The sequence below is a fragment of the Sander vitreus genome, chromosome 21 (assembly GCF_031162955.1).
Source record: "Sander vitreus isolate 19-12246 chromosome 21, sanVit1, whole genome shotgun sequence".
NCBI classification, from domain to species: domain Eukaryota; kingdom Metazoa; phylum Chordata; class Actinopteri; order Perciformes; family Percidae; genus Sander; species Sander vitreus.
Window position 1 is genome coordinate 14,080,726 of NC_135875.1, and position 11,891 is coordinate 14,092,616.

The 11,891-nt window shown below is 41.6% G+C and overlaps 2 protein-coding genes across 6 annotated transcripts; one reads left to right on the forward strand and one right to left on the reverse strand.

The window, feature by feature from the left end:
- Window positions 1–3: 3 nt before the first annotated feature.
- Window positions 4–2,547, forward strand: pagr1 (PAXIP1 associated glutamate-rich protein 1). Of its 4 annotated transcripts, none has more exons than XM_078278558.1 (5): window positions 4–204; window positions 480–695; window positions 1,055–1,388; window positions 1,478–1,566; window positions 2,156–2,547. In XM_078278558.1, the coding sequence occupies exons 2-5, from the start codon at window positions 527–529 to the stop codon at window positions 2,389–2,391; spliced, it is 828 nt and encodes a 275-aa protein (XP_078134684.1). In that variant the 5' UTR covers window positions 4–204; window positions 480–526; the 3' UTR covers window positions 2,392–2,547. The 4 variants fall into 4 exon arrangements, with proteins under 4 accessions (XP_078134684.1, XP_078134681.1, XP_078134683.1 ...); XM_078278555.1 differs by having other exon boundaries at window positions 483–695; XM_078278557.1 differs by having other exon boundaries at window positions 4–188.
- A 706-nt stretch (window positions 2,548–3,253) lies between these two features.
- On the reverse strand, window positions 3,254–11,382 carry tlcd3bb (TLC domain containing 3Bb). Of its 2 annotated transcripts, none has more exons than XM_078278554.1 (7): window positions 11,167–11,382; window positions 8,483–8,686; window positions 8,084–8,167; window positions 7,562–7,787; window positions 6,481–6,576; window positions 5,394–5,503; window positions 3,254–5,249 (listed from the first exon to the last, which is right to left on the reverse strand). In XM_078278554.1, exons 2-7 carry the CDS (start codon window positions 8,605–8,607, stop codon window positions 4,982–4,984), a joined length of 909 nt encoding a protein of 302 aa, XP_078134680.1. In that variant the 5' UTR covers window positions 8,608–8,686; window positions 11,167–11,382; the 3' UTR covers window positions 3,254–4,981. The 2 variants fall into 2 exon arrangements, with proteins under 2 accessions (XP_078134680.1, XP_078134678.1); XM_078278552.1 differs by having other exon boundaries at window positions 10,960–11,382.
- Window positions 11,383–11,891: the final 509 nt, after the last annotated feature.

Consider the following 11,891-nt stretch of genomic DNA (forward strand, 5'->3'; position numbering starts at 1 on the left):
ATGCGCAGAACCAAGCAGATCGTCACACAGCTCCTCTAGTCCAAAATGGCGCTATGTTTACGTCTCTGCATAATCGTGTATTATCTCTAGCAAGTCTCATGGAGAGCTTTGGTGATTTAATATACTGGGAAAGATAATTGGACCTAACATTTAGCTGCAGCGGTGATCTACGACAAACCGGACATTCGGTAATGACAATTTAAGGCACGTATCTTATCTAATTGTTATTTGCTGTCCAGAAATAGCTGACGGTTAGGCCTGAAGTTAGCCAATAAAGACAAGATTACGTTTCATGTGTTGCTTTGTTGACTGCTTGCCATTCAGTAAAGTTAACAGCTATCGTTATGCTACAAGTTAAACGTTATAGGCATGATACTACTCTTGGCTAGTTCTCAAATAAACTCTTACTTCACTACCTATAGTTACTTTCGGTTGTACTAAGATACTTATACTTTTTCATAATTCATGCTTCTGTTTAGCAGATCTGTGGCTATAAAGTTCACCAGCAGCAGCAGGAACTGGAAGGATGCAGGCTGAGGCCACAGACTCTTCACTGAGAGAGGGCATAGAGGCTCTGGGTGTGAAGGACACAGAAAGACCTGCAGCAGGCAAACAGGAACAGGGCAACACAGAGCAACAGGACACTGAGATGACAGCTGCCACAGATGAGGATACAACAACCAAGGATGTAAAGGGTAACTCTATTAAGAAACACAAATAACGAATAAAGAAAGTGGGACCTTTAGTATCTGCAGCTAAACATCAAGTACACATAGGCAAGAAGTTTTACCACTAAAGAAAAAGTCTTTATTCAGAGTCTTAAAAGTGCCCAATCCAGATGTGTTCAAAAGGTGTTTAATAGCAATTGTTGTGACCTTTGTTTTCCTGCTCAAATAGCTTTGAATTATTTTCCCAAGTTGTTTTGGAGTTTTACTCAGTGCTTATGTAATATATGTACTGTATCATAGTATAATTTATCTGCAGTAATCTACATAAAATGTAATAATTAAGTTGTCATTCTGCTTTTGTTCTATGCGTTTTGCTGCCTTCTCAGATGGAGACACATATGCAGTGGAAGAAGAAGCACACAAGGACGAACCTCAGGCTGACACAGGGGTGGATGGTGAAGAGGGAAAGCAGGCTGCAGGAGTGGACGGCGAATGGGAGCTTGCGTACAGTGACGAGGAAATGGAGGACCCCAAAAACTGGATGCCCCCTCCTGCTGAGATCAAAAGACTCTATGAGCTCCTCTCTAAAGGGGAGATGCTGGAATTGAACTTTGTGCCTCTTCCTAGGAGGCCCCCTACACCTGAACGAACCCCGTCACCTGAAAGAGATGACGAGGAAGAGGCAGCAAAGGAAAGAGAGAGGGACGAGAGAGAACGCAGGTCAGTATACCTATTTCTCATCGTTTCATTTCTACGGATTTTTGGTTGGTGTACAGGTAATGTAAAGGCTAATTACTTTTTTTTACCAGGCCTCCAACTCCAACAGAGTTTGACTTTGATGAAGAGCAAACACAAGCCACTCCGAAAAATGCCTTCGTGAACAGACGCAGAACACCAGGTAACAACAACTGAGATTTGATTTTTAAAACCTTGATTAGCATAAGCTACATTAATGAGCAGTGGTGGATGAAGTATTCAAATCCTTTACTAAAGTAAAAGTACTAATACCACAATGTAAAAATACTCTGTTACAAGTAAAAGTCCTGCATTGAAAATGTTACTTGAGTAAAAGTATGTAAGTATCATCAGGAAAATGAACTTAAAGTATTAGAAGTAAAAGTACACAATGCAGAAAAATCCCCACATTTTAGAAACTGGAAACGATCAAAACAGTTCTGTCAATCAACTAAGTGTTTAATTGGCTAATCATTTCAGCTGTACTGTAGGCCTGCATATTGTTGGGTAGTTTAATTTATAATAAAACATTGTATTTTATACACGTGTTGTGTGCATGAAAAGAAGTCTCAAGTACAAGTACCTCAAATTTGTGCTTAGGTACAGTACTTGAGTAAATGTACTTAGTTACATTCCACTACTGTGTTTTGTCTTCTCTTAGCTTCTTCGTTAGGTTTCATTTTATTCTAGAAGCTCAGTAGAAGTGGTGGTTTTAGGGAAATCCGGTTGATGTTTTTTCCCGTCTCTCCCAGGATGTTCAGCCCGCTCTTCTGTGAAAAGGGAAGCTCGGCTGGACAAAGTACTGTCAGACATGAAGCGCCACCGCAAAATTGAGGAGCACATCATGCGCACGGGTCGAGATCTCTTCAAGAGCGAAAAGAAGCTGGAGGAGGCTCTGTCTCCAAACAGCCAGAAGGAGCGGGAGAAGGAGAGGGAACGAGACAGTAACCCCAACACCATCTTCTCCCCGAGACAGAGGAGATACTAAGTATTAAGAGATGAAGACTTGACCACAGGCAAATAAGGCCAAGAGCTTTCTGAGGATTTCTCAAAACTTGAATTTTTTAATGTAACCGAGTTTTGTATGTTTTCTATGTGTGTTTTGTATGTTGGCAATAAACATTTTAACCATGGGAAATGTTAACTGTTGTAATCAGTGTGCAGTAAGGGTAGGTGATATGGACAAAAATCCCTCTTAACGGCATATGATCATGATAGCAGTATATAGTGTGATATTACAGAAATGCATGGATTCTGGCACCCTCTAGAGCACGTGTCAAACTCGAGGCCCGCGGGCCGAACCCGGCCCCTGGCAGGTTTTGATCCGGCCCGCAAATCAATTTAGGTTCACGATAAATGTTAGCCCGCCTAGTTGTTTTTCAAACGGCAACTACACCACACTTAGAGCAGAATTTGGTAGATTTGCCGACTTTGAGACTCCCAGAAATTCCCACAGAAGCAGAGTTTCTGAAATTAAAGCTAGGAAACGGGTTGCTTTGAGTCAACTTTTAAAATGTAATCTTTGTTTTGCTTGATTTGCTAAATTCTAAGATTTATAAGGAACTATTTGCTGCCTTTTAGGACTTTGTCGACCAAACTAAGTGAGAAGACTACGAGACATGGAATAATACAGTCAAAGATATTTGACTTTTTCGAAATAAATGCATGAAAATAAACTCTGTCTGGCCCTTGATGCGATTCTCCTTTTCCAGTGTGGCCCTTAGTGAAGTTGAGTTTGACGCCCCTGCTCTAGAGGCTCACTATGGTCTATTATAGTCTATGCTTATACTTGAGCAATGTCCAGATTTCAAAAATGTCATTTGATAAATTATGCAAGAGTCGAGGCAGGCTCAGGACAGAGAAGTTTATTTTAACTAAGTTGGAGTAACAATACAGCCTTTACATAAGGCTCAGAAGCATATAGTATATGTATGCATAAATATGCATTCAAAACCACAAACCAAATAAATAAATAAATAAATACTTATAAATAACAAGCATTTTGTGGAATATACAGTACATCAGTTGAAATGTTTTAGTATTGTCAAGAAGCAGTACCTTAAGTTCATGAAACGGGAATGGATGTTCTGTGTTCAACATGCCCACAGTTGTCCAGATGTTTTGGCACACGTTGCCCTGTCTTGATGGTTTTGGAGCCTTTTCTATTTTTTCTTTACCCATTTCTAGGACAGTGAAGCTGCTTTAAACAAACATAAAATGATAAAAACTAGCCAGTTTGTTCATAGAACCAGTGGCTCAAATAAACGGCTAATTGATTGAAGCAATGTATACAATGTATAAGGTTTAAAACAATTCATAGACTAAATAATGGTTAAAAAAAAAAAATGAAGTGAGCAACATCACAATAAGTTGCCATGGACAAATGCGCTGCATGTCTATCACAAGAGAATGCTTCCCAACGAGATTTTTCGCTTTTGTTTCCCTTCAAACTGTAACATTGCAAGTCCCCTGACAAAGCTATAAATACTCAAATCTTATGTTTTCTTAATGAAATATTCCAGCCAATCAAATGGATATTTTGAGATTTATATCAGCATCAAACTTAAAAACAAACAAACTCATTTTAAAGTGACTGCTACTGTGCATCACTTCCTTGTATGCAAAAAAAACCAAAACACTGTGATACCAGTAAATGGAATGAAGTCATATCTACACTGAAACGAGAAGCACGGTCGTAACGTTTGAGGGAAGTTTGCGTACACTAAGCCGTACAACAGTGTTTTAATGCTGAAATGTCAAAAAAAACGTGAGACACACACAAAATAATTAAAAACCAACATCGACCTAATACTGACATGGAAAAAGGGACAACTTTACATCGGCTATGTACACCCGTCACATTTTTCTGTCTGAGAAAGCCTCTTCCTTCTCCGAGGATTAAAAAAAAATTCACGGCAAAGAATGGGGATAAGGGATAAGGCAGCAGAATACAGTCTTATGAGATTATCTCCTTTCTAAAGATGAGTCAGTCTGCAGGTTGGTTACATTTTCTTAGAGTGACAGTAACTACATAGAGGATACATATATTAAACACTAACAAGTCAAAATACTGCTTAGCCGACATTTTTTCTTCATTACTAAACTGAATTAGGCCTTTCTTCTACAGCAAATGTACTAACATACAATATAATACATTCCTATTTTCCTGCTCTTCCTATACCATGAGGCAGAGAGGACTGAATTTGATCTACATGAGGGAAATAACCACCTATGCTTGCTATACATCCAGGCAAATTCCTCTCAGGTCAGTGCATGTTACTTCATGTTATCTGTCACAGTGCCTGATGACATCTTTAAATACTGAGTGCACTAACACTCAACTTGTTTCCTACAAACTGAGAAGCTGAAGTGCTTGAAGGCCAGCAACCAAATCGTTTAGCTGTCAAGAGTTTGACTGCTGGTCACAAACACTTCAGCACTATTTGAGGCCATCATCTGTAGCTTTCTTCATATTGCTACTTGTTTCAAGTCTCACTTATCCCTCACAGCTTTCTTTCCTTTACATACTCATTGGTACATTCGCCTTCTTTCCCTCCCCACCCTCCCCGCCACTCATCTCAGTGAGTGGCCAGCTCGGGCTCCGAGGAGCACGCGCTGTAGCCGTTGGCAGGCTGGGGCAGTGCGTTGCCATCCATCTGCTTCTCCTTAGCTGCGTCTGTTGTCGCACGTGGTCTCTGAGAGCGGGTGGAGCCCGTGAATAGTCGCAGGGCGCCCCTGCAAATTAGGGAGAACCAATAGAGCTGGGGCGCCATGAGCAGAGCAGCACCGAGGTTACAGTGCCAGGGCACCGACAGGGGAACCATGTGGAAGGGAATGGACGCGTACCTAGATCCAAAGACAAAGGATTGTAAACACGCATTCTAAGTCTTCTATCCAGAAGATAGAGCTCATGTGGTTGTGCAAGTTACCGACCCAAGCTCAGCGAGACAGCAGGACATGAGAAAAAACAGAGATGAAAGACAGACATACCTTCCATAGGCGTAGTAGAGGTAAGGGAAGAGGAGGACTCGACAGATGAAAAAAGTGATCAGCATAAGAGCCCCATTCACCTTGTGCAGGAGTGTGTGTTGCTGTTTGTACTGAGAGCAGAAAAAAAGAGGGAGAGGACGGGAGAGAGAGAGAGAAAGAAAAGCAAGCAGTAGTCTGGTGAAAACTGACGGTGTTAATCTCATTTGCAACCGTTTTGTTGTTAATACCAACATTGTTACATTTGTTAATAGGGAATACTATCTGCATGGACTGAACATGTGGCGGTGGAGAGCATGGTATGCCATGCAGCTGGTTGAACACTGTACAGGAGGCAGTAAGACTGTGTGTGTGTCAGTGAGGCAGTTTTTACATTCTCATTTGTTTAGAGCAGATGACTTAACCTTTATGTTGAACAGTCAACCTGCTTCAGTGAGATAACAGAGGACAAGCTTACAAACATTTCTCTAAAAGAGAGCCCATTCACGAGTCTCATATCCCAGAATTTCATGGCATCCCATCAATAAATACTCCATTGTTTTTTAATTCTATAGGTATAAGAGGGTGGCAGCTTTTAGCCAGCTGTTGTTTATCAAACGGCCACATGCACTGTTGTTAGAGACGGGAGGGGTGTCGAGTGATAGAGGGTAGAAGGACAAGCTGATATTGTATCTTCTAAATATCCAGTCTAAATACTAGGGGCTACATTCAGAGGGCTAACAGCTGTGGGAGCCTCAGATGGGAGACAAGCAGAGAGCAATGGAGGAAAAACCTTCACCCAGACACTGAAACATTGTACACACATCCACATCAAACCTAAAACAATTACAGGGGGGTGCAGCGCCTACAACCTGTATTCAAACAAACTGTGTTACCAAGTAATGGCCGATATCTGACAGTGCTGTTCATGTAAGTCACAGGCAACAGGAGCTGATGGGCATGAGCAAGCTGCATGCAGGGAATGACCGGAAATATATTCTCCATTGAATGAAAAGGGTGGGAAAAAAGAAATGGAGAGCGCAAAGAACTTCAGTGTGACACATGCAACAACGCACCCAAATCTTCTTTGAGGCTAAACCAAGACTCTTACCTGGATGAGTATTTTTCCTAAGCAGACAGATGGAGTGCTGAGCTCAGCCATAAACATTATACCCTGGAAATAATCTCCCTTTCCTTGTCGCCAAAACTGGAGAGAGAGAGAGAGAGAGAGAAAAAAAGAGGTGGATTATTTGTCGATTGCTTTTTACTATCTCTACAAGCAGTCTGAACTTATAGTGAACTTTGCATAGCTTGTTTCATAGATGTCTATGAGCTCAAGTAACGAGTTATTGTTAAAAGCTGGTTAATTATTCTCTATTAAAAAGGTGCTCTAAGCGATGTCACGCATATTTTAGGCTACAACATTTTGTCACATACAGCAAACATCTCCTCACTATCCGTTAGCTGCCGGTCCCCTGAACACACTGTAACAAAAAAAATAAACACGGTTTCTGTAGACAGCCCAGGCTCCACAAACGCCAACCTGCACCACGAAAGATACACAAACAGTGTTCCAGCCAATAACCCGACAAGAAGGAGTTGGGGGGGGGGGGGTTAGTGCGCGGAAGGGAGGGGGAGGGGACGGGATGAGGAGGAGGAGGGAGGGGCTAGCTAGTCTTGTTTTGTTTGAAAATACTTCGAACGTCAACAAGAAGTGCCTTCACCCAACATCACTTAGAGTACCTTTAAGTGTACATGAGATTATATCACCCTTCTAATACATGTGTTTACATGCACCGCTGTGGTGGCTATGGATAAATACCTATGCAATTTAGAGCTGAAACAATTAGACAACAAAAGCATGGGCACTTATTTTGATAACTGATTAGTCGTTTCAGTTTTTTAAGCAAATAAATTACAGATTCAGTAGTTTTATTTTCTTAAATGTGGATTTTTTTTGTTGCTTTTCCTTGTTTTAACAGTATAATAAACGGAATATCTAATTGATAGAGAAAAATGGCAGATTAATCGATAATAAAAATAGTCGTTAGATGTAGGCCTAACTAATAATGCAATTATTTTGGAAAAGGTAGTCACAAGTACCTTAGAGCAGGGAATGCATACACTGCTAGACTTCTCACTTGCCTCACTCAAATCACAGCCCAAAATAAAGAGTAATGTGTGACAGTTACCACAGAGATGGGGAAGCAGACGGTGACCATGACAACGTGGTGCAGCACCATGAGGAACTCGCGACGCAAGTAGCTGGTCAGAGCTGTGCTCATGTGCTTGGGGGCTGCTGAGGCCTCCTCGTGCCCTTTGACCCGCAGCTTGTACCAGTAGCACATGAACATTGCGTAGATGTCATACACGAAGTAGGGAACGGCAAACATGATGTAAGAGCTAGTCAACCAATGCCTGTGTAGAGAGAAAGAGAAGCAGGCTTTAAAAAACAGAAAGAAAAGAATAGATATCAATTAAACAGTATGAGCGAAGAATTCTCTCAAACAGAGCAGTTTTAATGAGAAAAAAAAATAAAATCTTCAGATGGCTGAACTAAAACCTGCTTACACTACGGGTAAAGGCATTAATATCAATTTATGCTATACATTTGTAGCTGCCTTTGCATGGAAATTACAAATCCTGACAGCTGATGTGTTACATGGCTCGGCAAATAGGGTGAAATATATTCTGATGAGCATTTCTTGACTTACTGGTCCTCGAGGATGTCCTCGCAGGAAGAAGCAATGATGTAGCCAGCTGAAGAAGCCATGACTGCCTGAACTGATGAAACCAACCTGGGAGCAAAGAGAGGTGGGTTAACAACAAATAATGCATTTCTAATTAGCCAATGTAGTGAAAGGGTTTAGACTGCCTAGTTAACACATAGTGAGAAAGTAGTGCCCTTACGCTTTCATGCAAACAATATGCAGCTGAAAGCTCTTGGTAAAAGTGGCATAAGCGCAGCAACCTGTCATACTTGAGAGTCATGCAAACAAACTGCACATGGCTTAAGTCTAAAACAACTTGAATGGCACTGCAGTAAAAGCACCACTGTTGTTGTTTAAGTAAAAAAAAAAAAAAAAAAAAAAGTTTAAAAAAAAAGGTCTCACCTGGCAGATACAATGACTGCATCTCCTTCGCTCCACCTCAGTGCTGGGATGGCCTTTAGGCATTGTTTGGACAGTAGGAAAAGGCCTGGAAAGAACATAGACCCAGCAGCTAGAATGGTCAGCATGGTCCCTGGCAATCTGTCTGAGAGGCAAAAAGTTCAGCAGGCAATCTGGTCCTTGAGATCCGTCGCTCTTTCCCCCTTTCTGAAACACAAAATATCAAACTGTGAATACACAGTTCATATTGATCTTACTAGAGGCAACTCCCATGTATACGTTTGGCTGTACTTACTGAGATAAACAAAGCACATTATCAAAGTCCAACATATGTGGCAATGTATTGTTCTAGCTTCATTTGACATCTTGCTATATGTACAATAAATATGAAGTGGGGTAAACAGACCAGCCCAGGCACAATGTGGAAAATGGGTTTATATTAAATGTGCTCTAAGTGATGTGACGCGTTTTTTAGGCTACAACATTTTGTCACATACAGCAAACATCTCCACACTATCTGCTAGCTGACTGTCCCCTGAACCCACTGTAAAAAAAACACAATCTCTGTAGACAGCCCAGGCTCCACAAACGCCAACAAAAACAAACTGCGCCAACCTGCACCACGAACCATAACAAACAGTGTTCCAGCCAATAACTGACAAGAAGGAGCTGGTTGAGTCATGAACGTGCATTGTAGAAGTAGCCTACTGGCTAATGCTGCTGCAGTGATGGCTCAACCAGCTCCTTCTTGTCAGTTATTGGCTGGAACACTGTTGAACACTACAGAGACTGCGTTTTTTTACAGTGTGTTCAGGGGACAGTCAGCTCGCGGATAGTGAGGAGATGTTTGCTGTATGTGACGAAAAATGTTGTAGCCTAAAAAACGCGTCACATCACTTAGAGCACCATTAAATGTAAAAGAGGACAGTGCCTGGGACCCAAAGCAGGGGGACTATACATGGTGGGTACAATGGCAGAATATCAGAAGATTTCAGGGAGCAGTCAAGCCCAGTTTACAGATTTATGTAACAAGTAGGTTCTTAGGAAGGCTAATTCCCTTCTGGAGTGCCAATACAAAGCCGTTTAGACAGAGTTTGAATTGTGACCCTCAGGTAGTTGTTTGAAAGTGTTATGAAGACCAAGAGACAGGTTTCCTTCGTCCCTGCTGCCATTCACATGTAAGACAGTAGATACAGTATTGAAATGCCTGTAGATTGCTCATTTGCACAGATTGCTTTAATTGTTTAATTGTACTTTGACCTGGACGTTAAAGAGCCTCCTACTGAACCACTCTGTAAACTATGTCCTGTTTGTTGTTGTTCATCAGTGTTCAGGTGTTCTGTACGAACCCTAAGCTGTAAACCTATTTGCCCATAAGAGACAATAAAGATACTTTGAACTTTTGAAGGCCTTTTTGTGCAGCTCTATCCATCTGATGACACTGTGCGCCTTATTCATTTTCCCTACATGGGAAAATGAATAAGGCGCACAGTGTAGGGCGACCATGTGGTAGTTCCATACGGTTTTGCTGTTTGCTTACACTAGACCAGCTAAATCAATAAAAGGTTGAAGTCCATTAGAAAAATACGCATTGCGCTATTTTAACATCCTTAACGTGGAAAATATCGACAGAAGCATAGGCTGCTGCTGCCTGGTACTCATAGTAGAGTAGACACAGCGCTGTGGAAATAACTGGCAATGCGAGACTACCTGTCTCTGGATAACGAATTATTGGCCACGCTTTGAAAGGTAGCTAACCACATAACGTTAGAGGAATTGAGACCGGCATATAACTTAACTATTCTTGTATTGACGCTGATCTGCCAAACAGTTGCCCGTCCGTTAGCTTAAGCAACTTTGTCTAAATTGTGCAATGTTGAGTCCAAGATATCACGTCAACTTTACTTGGTACTGAACTAACGCTAACGTTATACAGAGCAATCTCCATCAAATACACCGGCTAGTTAATCTACAATTAACACCGCATAGCTACAAGTAGCGTAAATTAACGAGCTTTGTCATTTGTTGTCAATTTGTAAGCAAGAAAACTGGGTCAGTCAGCATGCACGTATGTACATTTAGTTAACAGAGACGATATTTCTAACATGTCATCCCTCGCGTTGGTAAGCATGGCCATGTCTGCGATGTCGAATAGCCTGCTAACAATGACGCTAGGAACGTTAACGTTAGCATCTGTGGCTATGGCAGCCACACCGCTGGCTTAGTTAGTTAAATCCAAATAAAAGATAGTTAGCAAGATGATGACAGCCAATAAACAATGCCTGATAATTGAATGCACCATAGTACACGTTTGGTCACTCATCCTTGGTAACGTTAAACTGTTTGGTTAGCTTGTTAATTGTTTGTAGCGGTTAGCAGCTAAGCTAACCGACACCGTGAACGCTAACCATGGCTAACTGGCTAACAGATTGGAGTTTACACATGCTTAGAATAAATGAAAAATCTTAAGCAACATTTACACAAAGACTCTGCAGAGCCCAGTCAGCGGCTAGTCGAAACTCGTGTCCTGCAGAAAGCGTTTAACGTTAGAGATGTCCCAGGGGTCTCCGCCTCGATGATCCGCATGTTTATGCGGCCACTTCAATGTCTGAAGGGTACCAGCAGCGAGCTAACGCTAGCTTGCAGCAAGTTAGATCGACATCTATGTGAGGGCATTGGTGACTAACCTGCGTCTAGCAAGCTTAAGCAAATAGCTAACTAAAACACAGCAAACCGACGAAAAAACAAAGACACAATCTCGTCCAGGTGTCAAGGTAACGTTAGCTTGTCTAGTCTCTATGCCATCTCATCTGTCTCGCAACAGCCGAGCACAGATGCCGCTGTCTCAGCCTCGCAGACTCAACGCTGTGGACTGCTACTGCTGCGCCAGCTAGTTCCTACAGGTCCAGGCAGCAGCTCATGATCATGACGAGAAATTTGCACCAGTCACTGCACTGCATTTTGTAAATTGGGTTTTGTCATTTGCGATGCAGGGGAACGTTGAATGGATTCCCCATAAAGAGGACATCTATTCAAGCTGCATTCATAGTTTGCAATATCCAATCTGTCCACTTAAACACATACAAACAAAAGGAATCAGCATTTATGATTGTCTCATAATATCGGCACATTTACAGAAATATGTGCGTTGTCCTTATAAATATGAATGAAATGATTAAATAAATTTATTTCAGACATATCAAAAATAAACAAAACAAAACAAAACATCACAAAAAAAAACAACATAGACATGTCTGAAAAGGTGTAGAAAGAAGCAGGGGCACCGCCAGGAGTTTTGGGCCCCATGACAAAAAAATCTAATTGGGCCCCGCAGCTGTTGTCACCACATCTCTAGGACTTCAAAAGCTTTACATAACTCTAATTGAAGGCTTGCAACTGTCTTGCTTCTTGT